Source organism: Chlamydotis macqueenii, chromosome 1, assembly GCF_036417535.1.
Source record: "Chlamydotis macqueenii isolate bChlMac1 chromosome 1, bChlMac1.mat, whole genome shotgun sequence".
Taxonomy (NCBI): Eukaryota; Metazoa; Chordata; class Aves; order Otidiformes; family Otididae; genus Chlamydotis; species Chlamydotis macqueenii.
The window spans coordinates 191,263,981-191,288,354 of NC_141556.1; the positions used below are offsets into that span (position 1 = coordinate 191,263,981).

Genomic DNA, 24,374 nt, shown 5'->3' on the forward strand with positions numbered 1-24,374 from the left:
ATTTTACAGGTGCATGGTACAATTACCTTTGTGTTATTATTGGAATTCTTCTGGAAAAGTCCTACAGAGTGGAAGGGAATGAAGTAAACCATTAGACTTCTACCTAAAAGCATTCCCTCAAATGGGCTTCTCAGGAAATCATAGTAAAAGCCTGAATAATTTCAGAGACACTGATATCCTTTGCACAAAAATGTATGCCATACTATAAATAAGACTTTAGAATTTTCCATTTTAAAGAATTCTGGTGGGTACAGTGCAATGTGAAAGATTACAGAAAATTATCCCTGTCTTTATGAAATTACATAGGACTTTTTCCTTAGGGAATATGAGAAGTTTTGTATTTTTCCATGATCTACACCAACCTGCTTGCAGTAGTGAAGTAAGATAATAATCTAGCAGTTAAGGTATTAACCTGCTCCTTGCAGGCTATAGATGTGCTCCTCTGTTTTGCTGTGAATTTCCTATGTGACCTTGGAAAGTAATTTTTTCTCACATTTACAGATATTGTCCTGTTTTTTACAATTCAGCACCTTTACCCTACTGTAACCTAATTTCTTAGCTCTGAAGTAGCTTTGCAAATGCCATTCAATATCAGCCTTCAGTGTTACATAGTAGATGAGTGACAATGGTGTGTTGGGTTTAGGTATCAGAAATTTGGGATTTGTTCTGTCCAGACTAGATTTATGAGGGTGTTAGTAACTGAGCAGTCACGCAGCCATATTTTTATGGGCAGTTAAAGGAATCAGGCACCTAATTCCCACCTGCCTTATCTCTGACCTGCTTATATACTTCTGAAATGCTTTAAATCCCCTACAGTAAAATAAGAATAACAGTTACACAGGTAAGTAAGCTAAAAACTATGAGATGCAGAGACAGGAGAGTAATTGTGGCCATTGAAGTATCTCAGACTGGGCTGCAAGAAGCTGAAAGACACTAGACCTGTTCTCATACAGCTTCAACCTGAAGTGAACTTTCCTACAGATCCCATCTGCCCTCATGAGCGCTCTTCTGGGAAGATATCAGGCTGGCGATATGGCTTGTTGGGATGTATCAAGATCAGCAAGGCAAGGCTGAAGGTCTCCCACACGAGGAGCCTTGAGCATGCCTCAGGTGTAAGACATGACCAATGTTTCCTCCCCAGGAGTATTCTCTGGTTCACCTTTCACACAGGTCCATAGCAGCTCATGAGAGTAAAAGGTGTTGTTAAACCCAGGGTTGAGCCTCTAAACTGGCCCTAAAATGCCAGGTAGATGTTGTTCTGGAAGATGCAGTACAAAATCTGTAGTCCCAACAAGTTTTCCTCCTCTTGAAGGAGAGAGTAAGACAAGGACCAGAAGTTAATGTAACGCATAGCACCAGACTAACCACCTGCAAACCCTGTGAGCTGTAACCAAGCTGTTACTTTACGACAAAAAATGCTTGCAAGAGTGAGACCCTCCTGTACCTAATAGATGGGCTTGGAATGGCCACTGATATGGCTCCACAGCAAAATGCAGTCCTTCCCAATGACCTGATTAATCATTTTCTCTAAAACTCCCAGGTAACTTTATTTTAAGTCTAGTAAATCAGCTTTAAGTGGTGAGCAATACAGGGGGAATAAAAAAAGTGAGCATAAACAGTGATTTGTTACAGACAGGTGAATAATAAAGGTTATCACATAAATTCAACATGAACACAATAGATGGGGTAATTATATACCTTATTTATTCTAGTTGCTATTTCTTTCACTGCATTGTGCAAAGGGATATTTGAATCTTAAATTAAAAATATAGTTTTTTTTTTTTAAAAAAGGGAGAAACACCAGAACACAAGGTAGAAGAGACAGAGAGAGAGGGGCAGAAAGGCAGAAAAAAAATATGAAATTCTGATGTCTAGAAAGGAAAAGGATTGTAGTATCTAGATCCTAGCATCAATATTCATGGACAGTGATAAGGTCCCAAGCTAAAAAATGAATTTACTTCTATGATTTTCTCTTGACAGAGTGATTTTCTCCAGACCACTTTTTAGACAGTTCTCCTGTGTTCTTTCATGTGAGGAAAGACTGTCCAGTGGTTTGGTTTTCTTCGGCTTGTTAAAATGCAGCTAACGGGGACTAAACAGGACCCTTCAAGGATCTGGATCAGCTTGCTAATCCAACAGCAGACCATTCTTGGTTTTGTGGGCTTAGGTTTCTGCCAGCTTAGAGGGCTGAACTAGATCTCTGACGGGTTAGCCAGAAGCTGGTGTGGCATGAAGGGAAGCAGGAGAAGGAGCCAGCTAGCATGGGGTGGGCAGGACAGGGTGTCCCCTTTGGTGGCAGCTGGCTGCTAGAGTCTTCCTGTGGTGCTGGGCACCATCAAAGCAGTTTGTGAAGAATCAGAGAAAGTGTTGGAAGAGAGAAAAAGACCACAAGCAATTGCCTCCATTTCACAGCCCTAGAATAGCCAGAGCACCTGCACGGTCTGTGGGAGACAAACTCCAACCTGCTGAGCACTAGAGATGGACGCAAGGGCAAGTCTCAGCTGTGTCCTGAACATCTGTCACGTTTCCTGGGTGAACCTCTCTGTCCTTATGTTGCTCTATTTCCACTGTAAATAAATTTAAAAATGTATCAGAGATTTGCACTTCAGTCTCTACTGTGCGATATATGCTTTGGGCTAGTGTTCCAGTGTCTCTGATAAACATTTAATACACAATGGCATAACTGTAGGAGGAAAGATTAAGACACAAAGACGCAATCCCATGGTGGGGGGTAGAAAAGATGGCTTGGCTGATCAAAGATGTGCCTGACAAGGTTTTAAACTGCTGCTTGCATATGGGCACTGAAGGTTTCGGTGAAGCAGGAGCAACTTCTGGGGTGAGATGTGAGGAGAGTCAGCAGCAATGTCTGCACGTGGGGGACTTTGGACATACCTCCTGAGAAGAGCTGGTAGATGAGGGAGATATGGAGGCCATGAGGAGATCATCGCCCTGATCTCCCCAGAAATGTGGCTGGAGGGCTTTTGCATGTGTGGATCTCAATTATAACTTGCTACTAGTAGAAAAGTGCAATGGAAAAGAGAAATTTGTTTCCTGTTAAGCTTCAATTGAAAACCGAAAAAAACCCAACCCTGAGAATTCAAGTACTGTGAGACATACTGATGCTTGTAAATATTTGTGACTGAATTATTATCTAGCCTTAATAATTAATGACTGTCATTAACTGCTGCCCAAGCAAGTGGAAAGCAGAGGGTAAATTATCGCTGACTTTTTTTCAATAAGCAGAGCAGGGCAGCAGTGCATAACGACAAACTCACCATCAGGTGCTCTGGGGTGAGCAGCCTTTGGGTCACACCAAAAGAGATGCTGCTTGTGGGGCAGTGGTGGCTCACTGGGAGGAGCTGTGGCTCCTGCCAGCCTTGAGTGCAAAACTGTGAGCCGTGTCCTCTCTAAAATCACTCTTCTCAGTGCAACAGCCCTTCTCTGTGCTGTTGACAAGCTGCCTTGGAGCTACCTGTGGGCACATGTAGTTTTCAAGGTCCTTCAGGGTTGCACCCTGGAGGGAAGGAACTGGGCGCTGATATCCAAGACCCGATATCCTGGAAGCTAACTTAGCAAATCTTACTCAAGGCTGAATCTGTTTGTTTGGGCTGATCATTCAGAAAATTAGAATACTCTCAGTAGATTCCTTTATGGAAAACATAGACAAAGATTTGAAGGCAGAAATTAATTTGTCAATATTTTTTGACTGGTCGCAGTGTGTTACAAACAGCCTCATACAAAAGATTAAAAGAAAAAAAAGCAGTGGGTGAGATTTACTTCCTTGGTTATTCCCTGAAATTATTCACCCATTGCAACCTGAGATTTTTTAGATCTCACTTGGGTTGTAGGAAGATTCCTCAGCAAGCTCCTCTGAGCAGCCAACTGCAAAAAACATTGAAATATGATAAGCGTATAAGAGCATTAAATGGTAGCATTCTCCATCACCCACAGCCTCCATCAGTTGTGCTTCCAGGCCAGATGAAGCTAGAATGTACGTACAGCTGTTCTGAGTTGTAAAATACATTTTGAAATGGGATTGATTCATCTTGTGTTTCATGAGATTGAATTAAGCAAAAGAAAAAAAAATGTAAGGACTTGTCTTGTTTCCAAGCATTTAATAAAAATATTCAGTCTCTCTGGAACATAATAGAGATGTGCTTTCAGCACACAGATGTGCCATAGTGAAAGCCACGTTTTCTGTAAGCTGCTCATTCTTCTGTGCAGTGTTAAGAACTGAATGTACTTTCGTACTCCTTTTTTTGGCCTTGACATGAGCTAATGTCAAAGCAAATGAAGACCTGGTGGTAAATCCTTTTCAGCACTGCTAATGATTGCGGCCATTGCGGAGCTGTTGCTGGCTGTCTAATCATCTTTGGGAAATCGGACTTTTGATAACGAGACCTTGTATTCTGAATTCTGATTTCTGCAACAGAATTTGCTGGCGTGACTCAGTGCTCAGAGGATCAGAAAGGTGTGTGGGTCACATGCTGCGGAGCATATTCAAAGCAGGTTTTATGGTGAGCTTCAGTGGGTAAAGTCATTAGAGGTGTAATGAGTGATTTAAACAGAATTACGTGGGGAAAAATCCACACCACCATCTCCTATCTATACAAATGCATTTTAGTAGAAAAAAAGATTTGCAACTGAAATATTTTTCGCATGCAAGGCAGAACATGCAGAAGAGCAATTGAGCCTGATTTTCTTTTTCCAGTTCCATTGCTTGTTTTATATATAGGGTTTTGTATTAAGGCTGCTTAGATTTTACAGCCACAAATGTGCCAAAACCCTTGACTCGTTCATTCAGGTTGACTAATAAGCAACCTGAACTGTCTCCTTTCTTCAACACCCGCACACTCCATTCCTTCGCGTTTTGCAAATGTGAGAGGTGCAGATACGTGTTTTGACTTTGATCTTGTAAACCAAAATTATTCAGTTGGTAGATGCCGATCAAGATCTGGGCGGCAAGGAGATGTTGCCCAGCTTTCCCCAGAAACCCATGTTTCTCTGGGTGAGCCTCTGCTTTCAGTTGTTCCTCCAGTTGCTCTGGGAGCAGCTGCGCGTGCAGGCAGCGTGGGTGCCAGGCAGAGCTGGACCTGGCGCACTGCATTCTGTAAAATGAACCCACAGAGCCTGGTAAAAATTGAGGGACCCTACTGTCAACACACATCAGTCATCTCAGAGGTTGGGCGTATAACCGTGTGTGTCACTGCTGGAGTGCACAAAGTCTGTTTCTCTGGAGACACTTCAAAATTTAGCTTCTGTTTTTGTGTAGCTGACATTTCCTGCTGCTTTAGTAATTGCACGGGGTGGATCTGCCTCTCCTGTGCAAAAAGCTTTACGTCTTGTGTAGTCCTCCTCTTGAACATTATTTTCTTTCATTCCCTCATGCTCACCTATCTCTACCATCACGCCCCAAATAAGGAGGGGCTATTCTCCTGTCCAGCTGATGATTCCCCCACCTCTTCCATAGGGGTGGGATAGGTCTTACCCAGTGAAAGCTGTTGGAAAGGGGAAACCTAGTCCAGCATCAGATGTGTCCATACATCTAAATAGCGGAGAGGCAGGGACAAGACGACACAATTTCTCTTCTCGCTGCTTACTACTAGCCTTCTCAAGAAAAGATTTGTCTTGATAGATAACTGAAACAGTCCAAAACAGTCCTAGAAGTGGATTAAAATTAAACAGTGAGTGGACCTGGGTCCAGTGCTTGAAGCTACTGCCTGTATCTATTTTATTTAGCTGCACAGACACACCTCTAGCTGTTTATCCTCCCTCTGTTAGCAGCCACAAGAGAAAAGCACTGTCAGTAGTTGATTTATCCTGCCTATTTCAGACACTACTTTAAGGTGAAGTGAATCACCCTTTGGAAGTCACTGTCTCTCTATTGACTGTGGAGGGAGTCTACATAATAGAGTTCAGATGGCTAAAGGTAGGAAGGTGCATCCTACCTGTGTAATTGTCCTGTCAGTAACACTAGACCTGCACTGGTGTTTTCCTGGCAGAACTTTCAGTGGCTTTCACGTGGAATTTTTCTCTGCAAGAAGTGTCTGAGCAGGAGAAAACACAGTGCATGCTCTCTGTCATGCTGTTTCCACCCTGCTTCATCTTCACCTCTCCCCAGCAATTGACCCTTGGGGAGAGGATAGGACACAGGACCACAAGCTTGGCTGAACAACTTCTCCTGCTGCGTGGAGATGATTAATGCTTCATCCCGGTCACCAAGTGGCTATGCAAACCTCAGGGTCCTGTGGAGGCAGGTGGATTTCTTTGAGGGACTCTATTTCATTTTCTCACACTATAAAAATAATACTTCACAGTGATGACAATACTTTTAAGCATCAAATAGCTACATTGAAGTCTCTTTGCTGTTTCCTTATAATTAATCAGATTTCTAATGCAAAATAACAAAGTGTGACCTTTTCTTTTTTCTCTTTCTGCTCAGAAATCGAAGCAAAGGAAGCGTGTGACTGGTTACGTGCAGCTGGATTTCCCCAATATGCTCAGTTCTATGAGGGTAAGTAGGTTTTTCTCCTCTTTGTGCAGTACTGAAAGTGCACTGGGCCCTTGCCAGGAGAGCTTGCAGTCAGCCAACTCTACATTTGACTGAGTTATGGCCATGGCTGGCTGCTTCACAAAGCCTCAGCCACTGGAGTCATACCAGTGCCTAAAGAAAATTAAGATTCTTGCCCTCATAGCCATGGGAAGAAAAAAAAAAAGAAGGACATAGTTTGTGTAAATCTCAAAGGTTAACAAAAACGTGTACAAAAAATCCAAATATGTAGGTCTCTTTTTTTTGAAACTTCCTAAACTGTGTCTAAAATAAGATTGAAAGCAGTGAAAGTTACTGAAAATTTCAGTCTCACTAAAAATAACATTGAAAAACTCTGTGAATAATTTGAGGTGCATTTTACATTTGCAAAGCAAGAAAAGCCAATATTTTGGTGCTGACTCAAAGCAAATGGTCATGTCCCCTTCCTAGCTGTGAAGGTCATGCCCAGGGAAGTGAAGGGCACCCAAGGGCAGGACGAGCAGTTTGGGGAGCAGTCTGAGGGCTGGGGCTGGCTTTTTCATGCTCTCCCTAGCTCAGTGCTGAGAGGGAAACTGCAGCTGATCCTCATTTTTCCCAAACTACCTATTATCTCTGCCAGAAGCACAGGCCCGCTCAGGCTTATTAGCTGAAGCGTAGCTCCGCCAAACGCCGCTGGACGCCTTCCAGGGTCAGCTTGGGTCTGGAGGCAGCGTGGCTCCACACATGGAGCGATGGCCAAGAAACCTTGCGAGTCAGAGCCAGCTCTGCTGAGAGCCGCCTCAGACACTGTCTATCCCCTCACGTGGGGCAGAGAGTGGTGGGGAGCATAATGCCCAGGACATCTCCACAGCTTCTGATGGCCAGGCTCAGGTTCCCCAGGGACTGGGAGCATCATGCAGAGATGTTCAGGTAGCTCTACAGGAGCCAGGCAGGCTGTTAAAACCAGCGAGGAACTAAGGCTATTAAACCTGCCAGACCAAAGCTGACATAGATATGTGTCTACCACAGTCCCTGGGTGCCCAGTAGTACCTCTTGCATCTGCACTGTAATCAGAGTGTCTCAGATCCCCACTGCCCCAGGGAAAGGAGAGCTCGCTGCCTGCCGAACTCAAAGTGATGTTCCCTCCAAAAAACAACCTGTGCTGGGCTCCCACAGTTCCCATACAATCAATACACGCTCTAGACAGTCTGTGTCTCTGAAAACAAGGTCCTTTTTCGAGGCATCTATTATGTCAGTGTTAAGCACTAGTGTCTGAAAATTCTGGCTGCAGTTCTTGTATCCCAGCATCCTGCTGCGGTACCTAAGCATGGCAGAGCAGCCTGGAGAGCAGCCACAGCGCTGGAGCCCGTCCCACCGTTAGAGAGCCCACTAATGTGTTGCAGCCATGTCACTTTTCATTACAGATGTCAGCTTCCAGCACACTAGTCTGGCTTTTTAGCTACTACCAGGGGGTTATAATTTGGCTTTTTTTTTTGTCTCTGTTGCTCGAGTAACCCTTTGTCTGAAATCCTGGTTATTTGGACCTGTATTAAAAGCAAAAAGTGCATAACGTTTCTATTTCATGGGAAAAACAGTCTGTCTAGCAAATAATTCATTAACTCACTGTGATGGGAATGGAGAACCTTGTTGCCCATGTGGATAAAGAAAGTGTGTTGGCAATTCTCTGATCTCATTTGTTTGTGCTAGGCTCTAGAAAGAACACCTAACAGTTGAGTATCTTATTAAAGCCAAAATGAAATAATCTTGCTGTCTCTTTGGTGCACAGAATGTTCAACTATACTTTTAAGAGAAAAAAATAATAAAGTGGCTGAAAAGGGAACCAGAGCTGAGTGAAATCGGTCTTACTAGATTTCAGTGAGCAAGCACATGCAAAGTATTTTAGATTTAGACAATGTATTGTCATTTGAATAGCAAGCAGTCATCTTAATATTGTGTCTCCTCTTATAGACTCCCAGTTTCCCATTGAAATTGCTGCAGTAAAGAAAGATCATGATTTTCTTGACAAGGACCTTGTAGAACCTCTTTGCAGGTAAATAACACCTAAAGTTTCTTTTCTGATCATTTAAAAGCATGAGCTGATTTGTTATTGCTAGCATAGCAGCAGAAGCAGCAGCCGAGGTGTTTGCTTGTCCACATGAATTAAGCAGTGGTATCTATAATGATACCGTTCTGAATTCATTTCTTGTATGGAAAATCCTGGAGTAGGACCCACTACACTCATAGAAAACATCACGTGATTTGAGAAGACCCAAATCCAATGGATGTGAAACATCTGCCTTTTAAGAAAGAACTAGCAGTGGTACAAGCAAACTTTGAATAAATGAAGGAGTCACATTTGAGTTGCATATGAATAACTCTTATGACTGAGCACAGCAGAAAAGATGAAACTTCATTGCACAGAATTCAGCAAGTACTTTCTCTGGCAGCAGATGTGGTTTTCATGCTTCTGTGATTCCCTCGGTACTCTCCTTTTGGCACCAGTAACAGAAGTGGGACCAGAACCCCACAGTACTACAGCTGCTACAACTAATCACTGCTTTGCCCCTCCCCGAGGGCTTGTGTTTGCTGTTTATCTGGCTTTTTATACTCTGCCTGTGATGAATATACTGTATTGCATTGCTCAAGTACTGTCCCCCAGGACTCAAGAAGCAGCAATTCTGTGGTAGTTTTGCAAAACCACATTGCAGAGGCATGGTTCCCCTCTTCTTTCTCCTGCACTCGGCTCAAGCTGGGCTCTGCTTCTCTCCTCTTCAGTAAGGACAAAGGAGCATCTGGCCCCTGACCAAGCAGGCTTCATTACATGTTATGGAAACTTTCAAAACACCAACATCAAGATAATTGGACAAAACTCTATTTCCCCTTCTGCAACTGTGGCTAAAGTCATCAGAGAGTGTATGCTGTTCCACTGCATATCATACTGTGCATTGCAGGGATTATCGAGTCTGTGATGGAGGACTGCCAAGAGGGTTTCTGAGAATCATAGAAAAATAGGGCTGGAAGAGAGTTCATTTAGTCCATCTTTCCCTCCCAGGCTATGCCCTCCTTCCTGGAGGATTCAGGTAATTCCTGGGCGTAGCTGTCCCTTGCTGCAAGTGAGACTTATTGCTTCTCATTTTGTCTGTTATGGTTATGGGGAACAGAATATTCTCTTTTTCTGTGCAGTAGCCTTTGTGTCTGAAGACATTAAATCAGTAGGAAAGTCTTGGATCCTTCAGTGATTGCTCTCAAGGATACCGGGGAGCAGAATAACTGCAGACTTGATCCACTGCTGTTCTGTGCAGCTTGGTGAGAGGGACTGCTGTGCCCATGCCTAAGAAACCTTCTTCCCGCACATACAGGCATCTCCCAGCTTCATTCTGGCGTGGTGGAAGACATATTTTGCTGTAGTTTGAGAACTGGAAAGTGGCAGTGGTAGGAGGTTGAGATGTCTTCCCCTCAGCCCTTTCCCTTTTTGGATGGTTGAAAGACCATCCAAAAGTGCAAGTATGATGTCTGTCCCTGTCCCTTTTTCCTGAGAGCAGTGAGGTGCAGTCATTGCGTAGCTCTGTGACTCTGAAGTAATTAGCAATGGTAGTACTTCAGTTATCGTTACCAACACCTACACAGCTAAATGGGAACAGCTCACCTCTTGCTCTTTTGGCCTCCCTGTAGACTCACAGCTACATCTACAAGAATTACACTAGATTGATATATTTATGAGGATTTCTTTGTGACCTGAACAGCTAGAGACTGGGTGTGGTTTTTTTCTCTTTTATTAAAAGATGAGGTTTTGGATAATAAACTAGCAGCTGGAGGGATACAGTCATGTGACAAAATGCTTTATATTAGCCTAAAGCAAGTGATACTGCTGAGATCTGTAGTACATAAATTTAGACATGGATCTTTCCAAACTATTTTATTTAAAGATAAAGGGATTTATGACTGTCTAGTAAGTATTTCTGTAATGATTTTATTCAGAAGACAACACCTGTTGACTTCAGTTTTTGTTGGGCATTTTTAAACAGTTTAGATCTAAAAAAGGAATAACACCTCATATACTAGCCAGGTAGAAATGCAAGTATTATGTACAGGTTATGTTTTCAGATTGCAGACATTTAATTTGCTGTAACTTAGCAGCTCCAAACAAAGAGCAACCTGTAAAAAGCGATTGTGCCAAATGTCAAGATTCTAGTACATCAGACATAGTAAACAGTGCCAGCCGTTGCCCCCAGTACCACTTTTGTTACTGTATTAGCTATCAAACCAACATTTTCCAAGTTTTCTAGTGCACTAGAAATCCTCACAGCTCAACTGACTGCTCTGGCCAGATTTGCTTTGCTCTGTGGTGGCATTACTACCAGGTGCATGCCAGTATGTCATACAAGAGCCACAGGCTGTGATGCACTTTAATGAAACAGAAAGTTAAAAAAAGGTGGGATATTATTTCTGTTTGCACAAATTTCCATGCTGGGAGCCAAACTTCCATTCTTCAGACACCCAAAACTGCCCTCAAAGCTGCACATGACCAAGCCTTCACACTGACTAACAGTGCATTCTGCCCATAATACACAACAAAATGGGATTCTCATTTTTTTTTGGAGGATAATTTTAAAGCTGGAATTCAGGAACAGATGATCAGTTTGAGTGGAATTTTAGCTCTGAATGGTAATAGCTCTAGCATAAACACTGAATTTCTCTGCTTTTGTGGATTGAAATAAGACTCTCAACCTCATTTTATAGTTGGTTTTCTTATTGCATTGCAGTATATAAGGCAACATGCAGAGGAACCTTTTTCTTTTTTTAAGCCAGCTGGTAGCATTTTAGTTAGAAAGCCTAAGACTCCCTGTTGTAAAAGATTTCAGTGACCTTTTTGAGATATTCTAACACTCCTGCTGTTTACAATATCATTTGAAAATTTGGCAGAGTAAGACCGAATTTGAGGCCTTTGGGTTAGAGGAGTGTCTATCAAGAGATTCCACTCAGATTTTATTGAGTAACGAACAATAGAAAATTGCCATGCAATCTGCAGGCGAACACTGTCAGCCTGCCAAAATAATAATTGGGCATGAAAATTTTATAACTGGATCTCTGTGTCATTTCCAAAATAGCAGCCACCAACTCTGCTCTGGGAACTTTTGTGGCCGCTGTGATAAGAGGGTGAGAAGGAGAAGCCAAGCCATGTTGTACTTTTTGTATTCACGTAAATACAATGACTAAGAATATAAAGAACAAGTATGTAAAATTTGACACGTAGGCCCCTAAACCAAGCTCTTAAAATTTGAACTGTGCCAAGCAGCCTCTTTTTCCATAGCTCGTGTCTCTTAGATAGCTTGTAAATAATCCAAAGGTCGCTGTACATGGGGCATCCTACCGTTAGAGTTTTGAAGAGGTGATTGCGCAGTCAGTGCTGTCTGCTGAGTTACATTGCTGTAGGTGCTGTTGGGAGATAAGCCCAGCTCTTCACGTGCAGTACGGAAAGCCCTGCTCTGAAGTCAATAGAATGGCTCCCATTGACCTCAAGGAGAGCTCACTCACCTCCTGTGAGCATGTAGCCTGTAAGGTAGCTCACCCAGTTGTAGCCATGACAAAAAGTGATAGGACTGGAAAACTATATATTCTCTCTAGACACAAAACTGGAGCAGGGATGTACCAGTGCCAGCTTCGCACACCAACCCTGCCTGTACTGAGAGAACCCTTATTTGGTGTTCATACATCACCAGAGCCCAGTACAAGGAGCTGGATGTCCTCTTCCCAAATTCCACATCACCAGAAGAAGCCAGCTAGCAGCATATGTATGCAGCACCTAAACTTGGCTAGGAATAATGATAAAAGAAAGAAAGAGTGTCATGTTTCCCTCAGAGAGGGGTTTACAGAACCATGTGTGTCTGCTTGCTCACAATCAATAAGAGAGGACATTTGCAGATCTGCAGGGGTAGTAGATGCTGTGCTGTCCACGCTAATCCTTCCCATCCTCCTGCACGACCAGTTGGTGCCCTGGCTGCACTCCCCACCAGCTGCTTGGAAGCAGCTGCAGAGCAGGTCGAGGGGAATGCATGGAGCTCCAAATCACTTTGAAGTTGTCTTCCCATTATCTGGATGGCTCTTCAAGCAGGACAACAGATTGTCCACAAGATTTTTCAGCTAATCAGATCCTGCATTGCTACAAGCTTGTATTTGTATGTAAACACTGCTTAGTGCTGTACAGGATGGAAAAGTCAGAGATCTCCTGCTTCTGAAAAACTTCCATCATAAGGGTTAAAAAGTACAGCACTGGAGTTGGGCGGGCTTCAGAGCCCTAAATATCTGTATCTAATGTCATCTGAGATCTCCCAAGATATCTCGGACTTCTCCACGGGCTGGCTGGACCAAGAGGACCTGTAGCAGCTGAAGGTCAGGGGATCTAAAAGAGCACCAGACATCTCTGGGCACCTGAATCACTCCACTGGTGTTTAAGTATTGTTCCAAGGGACACTTTTCAACATAGAGATGATGTTTCACTATAGACATAAGTGTTAAACCATAAAGGTAGTGTTTACCTGTGGTGATCTGAAGAAGAAATAAAATTAACATCAGTGAAGCACTTGCAGGCTTCCCCTGTACACTACAGAGCTTTCCAGACAAGCATTCAAAAGCATCCAAGATGATTTGTTTTTTAAATAGCCATCTCTATTGTACAAGTGTATTTGATGGTTTTTTCCTACCTTTCTCAAGTCCATATTTTGTGTTTTGCTAACATTACAGGCAGTCTTTTCCCATGTTTTTAAGGAGTGATGGAAAATGTAGTGCTTCGCTCACTCTGACTGGGACATTAGTGTCAGCCTTTTGTAGCCAGAGACTTTTATTTTTTGTTTTTTGAAAGACTTGCTGAGGACTTGGCTGTCAGTCATATAACGACTTTAAGCAGATGAAAAAAGCTTTCTGCCACCACTGGCACAGCAACAAGGCATAAGAAGTTGAAACAAACTGGCTTTGATTGGAGTTGTTAGTAGCAGGCAGGCTTACAAATATGATCATTAGATCTCTAATTTCGCTGGCAAATATTTGCACAGCACTGGAAGAGCCCCAGAAAACATGACAATGTTTTGTAGATGCATGAATTTAAAACCTGAGGTTTTCCTGGCACCCAGGAAAAAGTAGGGGTTTTTTTGATGGAGTGAGTTCTTAATAGCAAAGACAGGTTAGAAAGCAGCCAGGACAATGGTGCATCTTCCCAAGCCTCTACTGACAATAATCACTTTTATAGAGAAGACCTCTCAGTCCCTGCTGAAACAGTCGCTCTCTTGGATGCCATTAGCAGGAAAGCAATGGCTTGGACGGTCTTGGTGGTTTGACCATGTGCTTTCTGCACCTTTCCATGCTGAAGAAGCAGCCTGAAGTAGAAATACCACAGCTCTTTCTGCTGTTGGCTGGACACTTGCAGAGGTACCTGGGTGCAAAGGGTACATCAAGGGCTGTTGTTTCCTCGTCTTCCCGCTCCTGAAGTGCATGGCTTGCTCCTTGGATTTCAGAAGGCAAGCAGCACCATAGTGAAGGGAAGGAGCACTAGTCCCTGTGCAGGGTCTCCGATCTGAGCCTCCGGATCACCTCTTGGAGGAAGCTGTTTCTGAGGATAGGAAGTTGGGCTGGAGTCCTATGAAAATGTGTCTGTGCCTCTGTATATTTGGAATTGATGCCGATATGCAAATTCAAACATTTTGCACTCAAAAGAAGCACTGAACATTATTCAGCCCCAGGGCCCCAAGAAGATGCAACTTTGGGTTGAGAAATTCCATGTTTGGGCAAAAGATGAGCTTTGCAATAATAGATGTAATCCCTAAGGAGAAGGATTTGCGGGCAGAAGGCTGGAGATACAGCTACAGAGCCACAAAGCCTGAAATTTATTACACAAAGATTACTATCATGCACGCGGGGTGTGCTTGTGCATGCGTTGTGCTCACATTAATATGATGAGCACAGGGTTTTTCTGATATGGCATAACGAGCTTCTTAGCTTGAGTTAGGGAGGAGTATTTTATGTACAAATGAGCAGGTGGTATTTTGTGAGGGAATTTTGTTTTAAGGGAGATCCATGCTTGCTGGGCTGGTTCTTTATTAGTGGCAGCGATTTGAAAGGATTTCTAATATTAGAAGCCTCGGGGAGGAATATGTTAATGCCATAATGTTCTTGTGCTATGTGAGAGATTATATCATTGATGTGATACTTTTTTTCATGTGTCCTTGTAACTTATCGCGTACATTTCAAATGTTCTCAGTTCTGGAGATTCGCAGCCTCTTCCTGAGACCCATAAGCAACAGGGGCAGCTCTTGCTGCAAAGACACAGGAGATTCGGGCAGCCTGCGGAAGAGTGTCTTGGGCACATGGCTGTCACTCTGCCTGCCTTTATTTTGAAATTCAGCCCTGAATCTGGAAAATGTTCAAAGTTTAACATAGTAAACTCTGAAGATGGATGGTTTCGTGAATCAGGATAAAATAAAAACTCATCAATTATGATTAGTATGATAGGTTCCCTATTGGAAGAGCACGTTTTCTTGTCCTCTGTCTGTGCACATGGGCGCGCGCACACGCACACACACTCATTTACTTTCCATCTTTATCAGACTGTCATTTCAACTCACTGTTGTCACGGGATAACCTTGGATTTAAGGAACAGAAGCCTTACAGAGTCCCTGATAACATCATTATGAACATGGTCAAAAATAATTAAAAATATTTTTTTAAAGAGGTTAGATTTGTTACATTTTGGGTGTTAACCTGTCTATAAGATCCACAGGTGTGGGAAAGGAACTATCAGCTGTGGAGAAACTTTTAACTAACTGCTTTATGTCAGCTTTATAAAGGAGGTGCTAACTGCCTAAAGTAAGGAACTGCACCTTTTTCTTTTGCCTTTCACAAGTGCTTTGAAGTCCCCTAACATTAACCTTAAATCATTTTAGACCAATTATGTTATGGTCATCTCCTGTCATTTCTCCATCTATCAGAGGCGTTTGTTTATACCTGTTTCCTTTGCTAAGTACTTAAATGTCTATGAATTAAAAAGCAATATGTAAAACCTGGCTATCAAGTAGTGTGAAGCTAAGATGCCCTTTTAATGCAGTGATCTTATAGCCTGGAATAATATAACCAGTGTCGTGTCTGAAGCCTGTTGTATGCAGTTAGCACCCTACAGGCAGATAAGAGAAAAGCTTTTGAACTTGGGAAAAGCCATGCCCTTTAATCAGATGTTGCTAATCTTTTGAATTTGCTTTGCTCTGTAGACGACTGAACACACTGAACAAGTGTGCCTCAATGAAACTCGATGTGAACTTCCAGAGAAAAAAGGTAAGGAAACCTCATGAAATGTGCTGGCTTTGCCCTGGCTTTTGTGATAAGACCTCCCAAATTTAGTCTTTAAGTCAGTAATGGTCTTGAAAGTACGTTAAGTGTATTTGACTTTGAACATTTGTGTCAGCATTATCTGGACACATGATAATGTGAATTGCTGAATCTTGGCATTATAAATAAAAGAGAAAAAACTATGACTAATACAGCAGGAACAATATTACATGTGTTAAAAGGGCACACACAGTACTTAAAACTTTACATATATGTGATTCAAGTTAGCGGGTAAAAAGACAGTGCGGTTTCATTAGGCTTGCTTGTTTGCCAATGCCGTGTGAGTACACAATGGAAAATCCTGCTCAGAAAAAAATGGAAGCTCCTCAGACAAAAACAATAGCTTTTCTTTATTTCTTGTACTGGTTAATAATATGAAAATAAACTTGTCATCCTTACAAGCTCCTGTGTAACATGAGAATTATTCGAGCTTAAAGGGTTTCGGTGAGGACTGCAGAAACTGCCTATTGATTTTGAGAGTTTTGTAACATGTCCAGTGTTAACTGTGGAACGTTTAGTTTTCTGGTCACAAATTCCCCCTAGCCCTTCAGTAGCGTACAATGGTAGCTGTTGCCTCTGAGAAATCTTGGTGTCTGTTTTTCCTCTCTTAGAGTGTTTGCCTAATGCTTTTTAAAAAGTACCTCTGAGAGTTGCAGTTTTGGTGTCTTTGCAGATTCAGTCTATTCATACTCTATTCACTCTTTGAAGAAACTAGAACAAAGAAAGGTTTTAATGTCCAGATATTCTGTCTTCTGCATGTGCCCATTTGTTTTGCTGTGGACGTAGACTCTTTAGCGTGCATTTTCTCCATTCTCTGGAGCCATGGGGACCCGTTCTCTTCACTACTTCAGACCTGATAGATTCTTCTTGTCCTTGATAAGTGCCAATGCTTTCCACATCAAACACCAGTATCACACCTGGCAGAAGGAACAGTAAAATCCCCTGACTACATGATAAGTTTTTTATTTGGGCAGACAGGCACCCTAGGAAGGGGCTGAAGTCCTTCGACAAAAACTAACTCACTCAATCGATTGTGTTGTTGACCTGTTTGGAACAATGTCTGGTTTGTGTTCATGAACTCATGTACTTGTGTTCAAGCAGAGATACTGGAGCTGCACAAGAGATAGAATTACAAAAAGCCACATGTAGGTGAACGCTGATTGTCCTCTGGAAATTTTGTGTAGTTCCTCTCCTCTTCAACAAGTAGTTTGGGTTTGGTGTGAGGATTCCTTGCTTCTTTAAGTGTCTCATTATGTTGGGTTAAAAAAAAAGGAGGATTTTCTCGTTATCTTTGGTTTTTATTAGCTTTTTCTGCCACTCCTCCCTGTTCTAAATGGATTGAAGCCCTCAGCTGCTCTCCTTGCAGATGACCACTGATTTGCTATGGAAGTGAGACTGCCCTACTTGGTACCCTTTTAGGGGGACAGGAGCTAGTTGGGTCCATACCTGCATGGGGCCAGGGAGAAGCAGAGCACAGAAAAAATGTAGAGAAAGAGGGGATGAAGGAGATTTGGGACAACAGATACAGAGCAAATGAAAGTAGAAGAGAATGTAGGGGAGAGACGAAGAGGGATGAGAGGCTGCTGACAGGAGGAAATGTAAATGCAGGTGTAAAAGCTGGAAATTGGTTCTGGAATTGAACACTGAACCAACTAAACTTTTTTTTTGCTGTAGATACTGCCTTTCCTAATAGTTTCTATGGTGATCTGAACAATGAAATGCAAAATCAGCTTGCTTTGGAGGTTCAGCATAACAAGTTTGCTCAGGACTAGCGCAGCTGCTTGAGTGATTCATCAAAATACGGCCAAGCGAGCTGCCAGACAAGGTTACTATGAAAGGCAGCACGGGGTGAGCGTTCCCCACCACCCGCTCTCCCACCCAAACCATTCACGCTGTGGGCTACTCTCTTCCCCTTGGCTTCATCAGGATGCATGCAGAAATCCTCGTGTATGTGTTGCGAATATGTCCGTAAGCGATTTGGACAGACAGAGATTAGCCTTTGGATTAACTGCCTTCTGCAGCTGTCGATTTATGAGAATTCCTGCCCCCAGCTGGAAAAATGTGGCAGAATTCCACCGCAAACAAACCCGCTTTTTGCTTTTTGCTAGTATCCCTCTATATCTTGGGCAAGTACACCCTTGGTCAAAAAGCTGTGCTATTTTAAATCAACTGTGACAAATCTGTGAATCAAAACCTCTTTCTCTTTGGCAAATGTTATCAGTCACTCCTCAAGAAACTTGCCCCTTCTCGTCTTCCTAAACATAATGGTATTAAATGGACTTTTGAATACGCTCCAAAGCCATGCACTCGATTTCACCCTAGGTCAGTAGAAGTGTACAGTCACTGCTGCAAAATGTCTGCTCCGCCTGTGTAAGATGAATCGTTGCATTCTAATCGACTCTTGATCCACTGTCCCCATAGCTGGTGACACGTCGGTTGGCAAAGTGCTCTCTGCATTTTTTTAGGACAATCTCATTTGTCAGGGCACTCTGATATCTAACAAGAACAGTGGGTCATTCAGGATGTTCATGGTTTCCAGAATTTCTACTGATTCCATCAAAAGAAAAGCACATTATGTCACAGGACTCGCAGTACAGCCGAATTCGGAGTGAGTCACCATGGCAGCATTTCAGTATCCAGATATTTCATTCATCTGATATTTCTTCTGATGAAACACAAGCATGTTTCATTACCAATTAAAAAAACTGAACTAAACCTTTTTTTTTTTTTTTTAATGGAGCTGTAGATTTTGACACCAAAAACCATCTGTATTTTCTGAGTGGTTCTGGGGCAGAATGTAATCCTTTCTTTCTTGTGGTTAGACGCAAAACTTGTTTACTACCAATATCCATTTCTGTTCATGTCTATTTTCTTTAAAATAAATCTTAGAAGTTATTTTCCTCTAAAAATGTTTTAAAGTATATTCACCACTGGATTTGTGTTTATTTCTGACTCTTCCTCTGTGCTCTCCTCTTGGTGTTTCTCACAATGTCTTTACCACTTTGGCGAGTTTAATCGATTCCAGCTTGTAGAAAATGCAGGCTAAATCCTGTCAGTTCATACAGTAATGTCAGTGCAGCTACAGGGATTTGTGTCAGCCAATAATCTTCTTTAAGGTCCCTTTGGCATATTGGGATGTGCAACAGCTAAAAAAGTATATTTTTATCCTATTGGCTGGTGCCGTCAAAGCTTCAGCAGTGGTGTACTTTGTAGATATAATTATCGCTCCTAAATATTTAAAAGTACATACCCTTGCGGTGTTTGAAATATCCACTTTGTGGCACTACTAAGACCATAACAGGCAGATTTTTAAGTGCCTGAGTCTGTGCAGTCCTTTGCTCTGTATCTGCGTACAGCCAGTGTCCTGGTTTCAGCTAAACCACCACAAGCCAGCTGTCGAGCTGAAACGAAGGTAGAGCTGTCTGATATGCCACTTCTTCCCTGCAGACAAAATGGCCAAAGTAGTCTTAGCGTTTTCTAGCCCCTTTCCTGCCGTTTCATTAGCTGCTTAATTTTTCTCTCTAGCTAGCAGCAGAAGTAAGATCTCCATTCATTCTAGTGAACTAGCATCAGCTGCAGGAGCACTGCACACCTCAAGATTAACAGATAGAAGAGGAATGGCTAAACCTAAAATTTCAGAGCTATATTTTATTTTATGGTTTGACGTGATCTAAACCATCTGGCTGACTTGAAGTGAAAAACTGGCACAAGCTTATGGTATTAGTGAGACCTGGCACACTACTGATCCCGATCTCCATCTTTTGAGGTTTTGCATTATTTAAGCTTTTGGGGGTTCTGGTAAAATTTGTTTTACATTTTTCAATTAGACAGGCCAGCGGAGAGCTAGTCAGAGATGGAAGATAACTTTACCATCAAAACTTCATAGAAAAATACTTCTAATAATAGACTTTTAAAAGGAGAATTTTTCCAGTCCCAAAATAGTCTTTCTGGTTTAGCACCTCATTTTAGTCTGACAGGCTGTCATATTTTACTGCCTTCATACTGCTTCCAAGAATGTGAAGAGCTGTTTAGATGTCAGGTAGGTGAAGTTAGTTTGTTCTGCTTTAAGACAAATGTACAAGAATAATGCCGTATAAACCGGGTTCAAAGTCAGGGGAAGGATACTCATTAGCAACTGTGGGCTTTGCATCCTCAGAGAACAGCAAGTTCAACGCTGACTGTGCGCTTCATGCTGAAGATGTATCTTTTTTTGTTTGAGCAAACAGATGAGAAAAGTGTCATAGGGAGAGCTTTTTTATCCAAATTTTTTTTCAAGGTTCATGTTGTCTGCATTGCAGAGTAGCTCCTGGAGCTGCCTGAACATAAGCACAACTCTGTGTGCCCCAGGCTGAGGGATGAGACCAGGAGGAGCTGTGGGGGCTGCTGCTTCCTCAGGAGAGGTTGGGGGAAGCCAAAGACCATGGGGCGGGCTGGAGGTCATCACGTTGGGAATGCCTCTGATGGCAAAGGCAATGAAGAAAGTGGTTGTCACTGTAGGAAAGCTCACCTCAATTGTAGATGCTGCCCCATCCAGGACTGAGCCTGGCTGCTCCTCCTCCCCACACATTGCCACCGCTGCCTTCGCTGCCTTCCTGTGCCTACGCTCAGACTCACCCTAAGTGATACTTCCAAATATTTTTTACTGTTATTTTAAGCATTGTGTCTATTTATTTTATGTACCTGAAACATAAATCTTGTTAGATATACCTGGTCTGTGAAGTTTATAGGTGTTTACTTAGTTCTCACTCCAAAAGTAAGTGCGGCATCAGCTATTTGCTGGTTTGATTTCTTAAATGGTTCACATTGCCGTAGTACCCAGCTACATCCCAGTCTTTATGGTGTGTATCTTAACACCATCCCTGCAAGTCAGGGTACTTCTACTTGGACTTTTCAAAACGCCTTTTCTTCTAAACAGTCACTGTGGGCGTCAGTCCTGCACAGTTCAGTGCACAGGCAGTCCACCCCACAGAAGCCAAGAGGCATTGATGGGACTCATGAGCTCCCTAACACAGAGCAGGCTTTTATTCCTTAAGATGCTCGCTGCAGTCTTTACAATTAAATGAAAGAGGCTGTTATGAAAGAATTGATGACCAGTCTTTCATAAACTAGGTTCAGGGAGACTTTACCACCTGTTGCCCACATGGAGCAGCACAATCACATTATTCAAATAACGAGTAAAAGCACCTGCTTTTAACATGTGCCACTTGCTGCTTTCCAGAGTGAAGATTCAGATGAAGAAGACCTCTGTGCTATCAGTAATAAATGGACTTTCCAAAGAACCAGTAAACGATGGTCTCGGGTGGACGACATTGATGCTTTGCTTCACCGATCAGACAGACATGGATCTTCTGGGGACATTAAAATGAAAAATACAACAAGCAGCGAGAGTGTCCTTACAGATCTGAGTGAACCTGAGGTCTCATCTATTCACAGTGAGAGCAGTGGGGGAAGTGACAACAGGAGTCAATCTGGCGTCAGCAGCGCTGCCAGGGAGACCTGCGACTGCTCTGGCCAGCATGATGTAGAAAGCACACTGCTGCAAGATTCCACTGCGATAAACAACGCTCTGTCCCCCAAGGACAACCTGAAGAATGAGAAACCAACGCGAACCAAAGCAAAAACCTTTCTAAAACGCATGGAGACACTAAAAGCAAAAGGTGTGCATGGAAAACTAAAAGGCTCAGGAAGAACAGGTCCTTTAGAGATAAGCGGACCTGTTCTCCAGTATGAGCCAAAATCCTTGAAAGACATGCACTGTGTACAGATAGTCAATGGCGATCTCCAAAACTTAGGACAAGATTCAGTCAAAAGAGGACTTTCCTTTTCTGCCAAATCCAGCAGTGACAGCAGTCAGTCTGAGAACAGCAGCAGTGGGGTGAGCACACCGTGTTTGAAGGAACGCAAATGCCATGAAGCAAACAAGAGAGGTGGGATGTACCTGGAGGACCTAGATGTTCTGGCAGGAACGGCCTTACGGCAAGTGGTGGACCAAAACCGCAAAAATGAATTTCATTCTCAAGAGAACTTGGTTGTCCATATTCCCAAGGATCATAAACCAGGGACCTTTCCAAAGGCACTTTCTATTGAAAGTCTCTCACCGACAGACAACAGTAATAGTGTAAACTGGAGGACAGGCAGCATCTCTTTGGGAAAGCAGAACTGCTCTACTCCAAAAGAGTCTGGATTAATGACTTGCTGTCCTAAAGGGAGCAGAATTAGTATTTATGACAATGTGCCAGGTTCCCACTTGTATGCTAGTACTGGGGACCTCCTGGACTTAGAGAAAGATGTCCTTTTTCCTCATTTAGATGACATTTTGCAACATGTCAATGGACTCCAGGAGGTGGTAGATGGCTGGTCAAAGAATGTGTTGCCAGGTCTGCCAGTTGATAGTGTGTCAGTCCGGGAATCTCCATCATTGCCTTTCCAGTCACCCACACAGATCACACTTGATTTTGAAGGAAACTCTGTCTCTGATGGCCGAACCACACCGAGTGACATGGATAGAGATGGAACATCCCTAAATGAATCTGAAGCCACTGGTGTTAGGGACAGGAGAGACTCTGGGGTGGGAGCATCGCTCACGAGGCCAAGCAGGTAGGTAGCAAAATTTTGTACTCAGATCCATAGACTATGAAATATGATGTAATGAAGCTGTCAGCCTGGGAGTCAGAAGGTGCAGGGTACTGTTACTGTTGTACTCAACCTGTATGAGGATGGGGACTTCCCAGGGAAGGGTGGGACTTGGGGAGAAGGGACATGCTACTATGGAAATTCTTATGTGGAATCAATGGAGAATTGGTTTAATAGGGCAAACTAAGGCATTTTGTTTCTCTTTTCATCCATTGATTACATAGTAGGACCCTGTATGGGCTGTGGGATGTATTTTCAATTTGTCTTGTAAGTTATGCACCCCAGTATTTATGCATCAGTAGCCTTATGCACTTTTTTAATGTGCTGGTCTGCTTTAAAAATGTGTCCCTTTGTGGTCAAAGACAATTTCCCTACCCTGCCTCAGTCCCTTAGTGACGGGGTGAAATGATGGCATACAATTAACCTCTTAATAAAAGTGAAAATCAGGATTTTGTTAATAGTTTGCAGACCTGTTTGAAGTCAGAGGGATGAGTTCCTGTTGAGCCAAGGGAGTACAGTCCTGGGTAAAGGCCTTTGTGGATCCATAGTGCTGTGTAGGGTGGCTTTGCTTGTGGAAAAGCAGTGAGAAAATACCTGGTATTTTCTGATCTGCTGTCAGTCTTGTCACATCCTCACAGAGGATTCTGCCATGCCGTGGTTTACTGCTGCCCGTGCTTGCTCGCCACCATCGCAAGCAAGTGAACTCGAGGAAACTGCTGAGTAAATGAGCAGTGCCAAAGTTTTTAGGATTTGAGCCAGAGCTCATGTTCAGCAAAACAAGAAACTGAAATGAGACTTTTTCCAATGTATCCAGTATATAGAGAAGGTTCATGGGAGTAAAGGAAAGACGTGAGTGGCTCAATATCTTCATGGTTACGGCTCTTGCCGAGGAGACACAAGGTTCAATCTCTTCTCCAAAAAATCCTTCAGTATTTAATAATAGAGATATTTGGAGAACCTCATCTCCAAATACCTTGGTGGTCAGGCTGGTCCCCTGGGAGGTGAGGGACCAGGCATCAAATCCTGGTTCTGAGTCAGGGAGAGAAAATTTCAGTCTGGATCTCCCACATCCTGTTGGAAATGTGTGGGCTAAAGGGCACAGCAGGCAGCGCTGCTTCCCTGAATTCGCGGCGGGACCCACACCCACTTGTGAATCTAATATTAAAAAAAATAAAAGCTTGGGCATTTCCAAAAATAAAGAGACCGAGAAAATTGTTTTATTTGCCTCCAAGCTACATTTTCTTTCAGTTGACAAACCACAAGCCATAATGTATATGTTTATGTATGTTTTTGTATATTGTCCAGCACTGTCTCACAGTATACCATCTTTTTCTGCCCAGTTATAGCAGTTGTCTGATTTTTCTATTGTTTCTTTTGCTAAAGGCGATTACGATGGCATAGTTTCCAAATCTCTCATCGCCTGAGCCACTCCATCGCATCACTTCACATCAGCAACCAGTCAGCAGCCCAACTGAATCTGCTGCAAAAATTCTCTCTGCTTCGTCTTACTGCTATTATGGAAAAGTACTCCATGTCAAACAAACATGGCTGGACCTGGTGAGTGCCATCAATAACCGGAAGAGAGATATTTTTGGAAGAAAATAGTTTCTCGTAATTCTGATATTCTGATAGTAGATTCAGTCAATGCAATTAGGAGGTACAGTTGACTTCAGCTGTAGAATTTGAAACTGTCCCCTTTAATCCATTGCTGCCTAGTGACTCGGTGGCAAAGTCAGAAATAGATCCTGAAGATCTGACTTTATTCCTGTGCTCTAACAGAGAGATGACCCCAGCCTCTCTAACAACACTCCAGTTCCAGAAAAATAAACAGGAGTAGCAGAGAGTGATTAAAATTAGGAAA

General features: G+C 42.8%; 1 protein-coding gene across 9 annotated transcripts in view; it reads left to right on the top strand.

Annotated features, from left to right (window-relative positions):
* The window catches only part of STARD13 (StAR related lipid transfer domain containing 13), a 302,655-nt gene that overhangs the window by 256,263 nt on the left and 22,018 nt on the right, over positions 1-24,374 (top strand). For all 9 annotated transcript variants that reach the window (XM_086771983.1, XM_086771980.1, XM_086771987.1 and 6 more), the window contains 5 exons: positions 6,443-6,514; positions 8,477-8,558; positions 15,763-15,826; positions 21,099-22,477; positions 23,897-24,070. In XM_086771983.1, the coding sequence (XP_086628109.1) occupies positions 6,443-6,514; positions 8,477-8,558; positions 15,763-15,826; positions 21,099-22,477; positions 23,897-24,070 (1,771 nt within the window). The remainder of the gene's footprint in view (positions 1-6,442; positions 6,515-8,476; positions 8,559-15,762; positions 15,827-21,098; positions 22,478-23,896; positions 24,071-24,374) is intronic.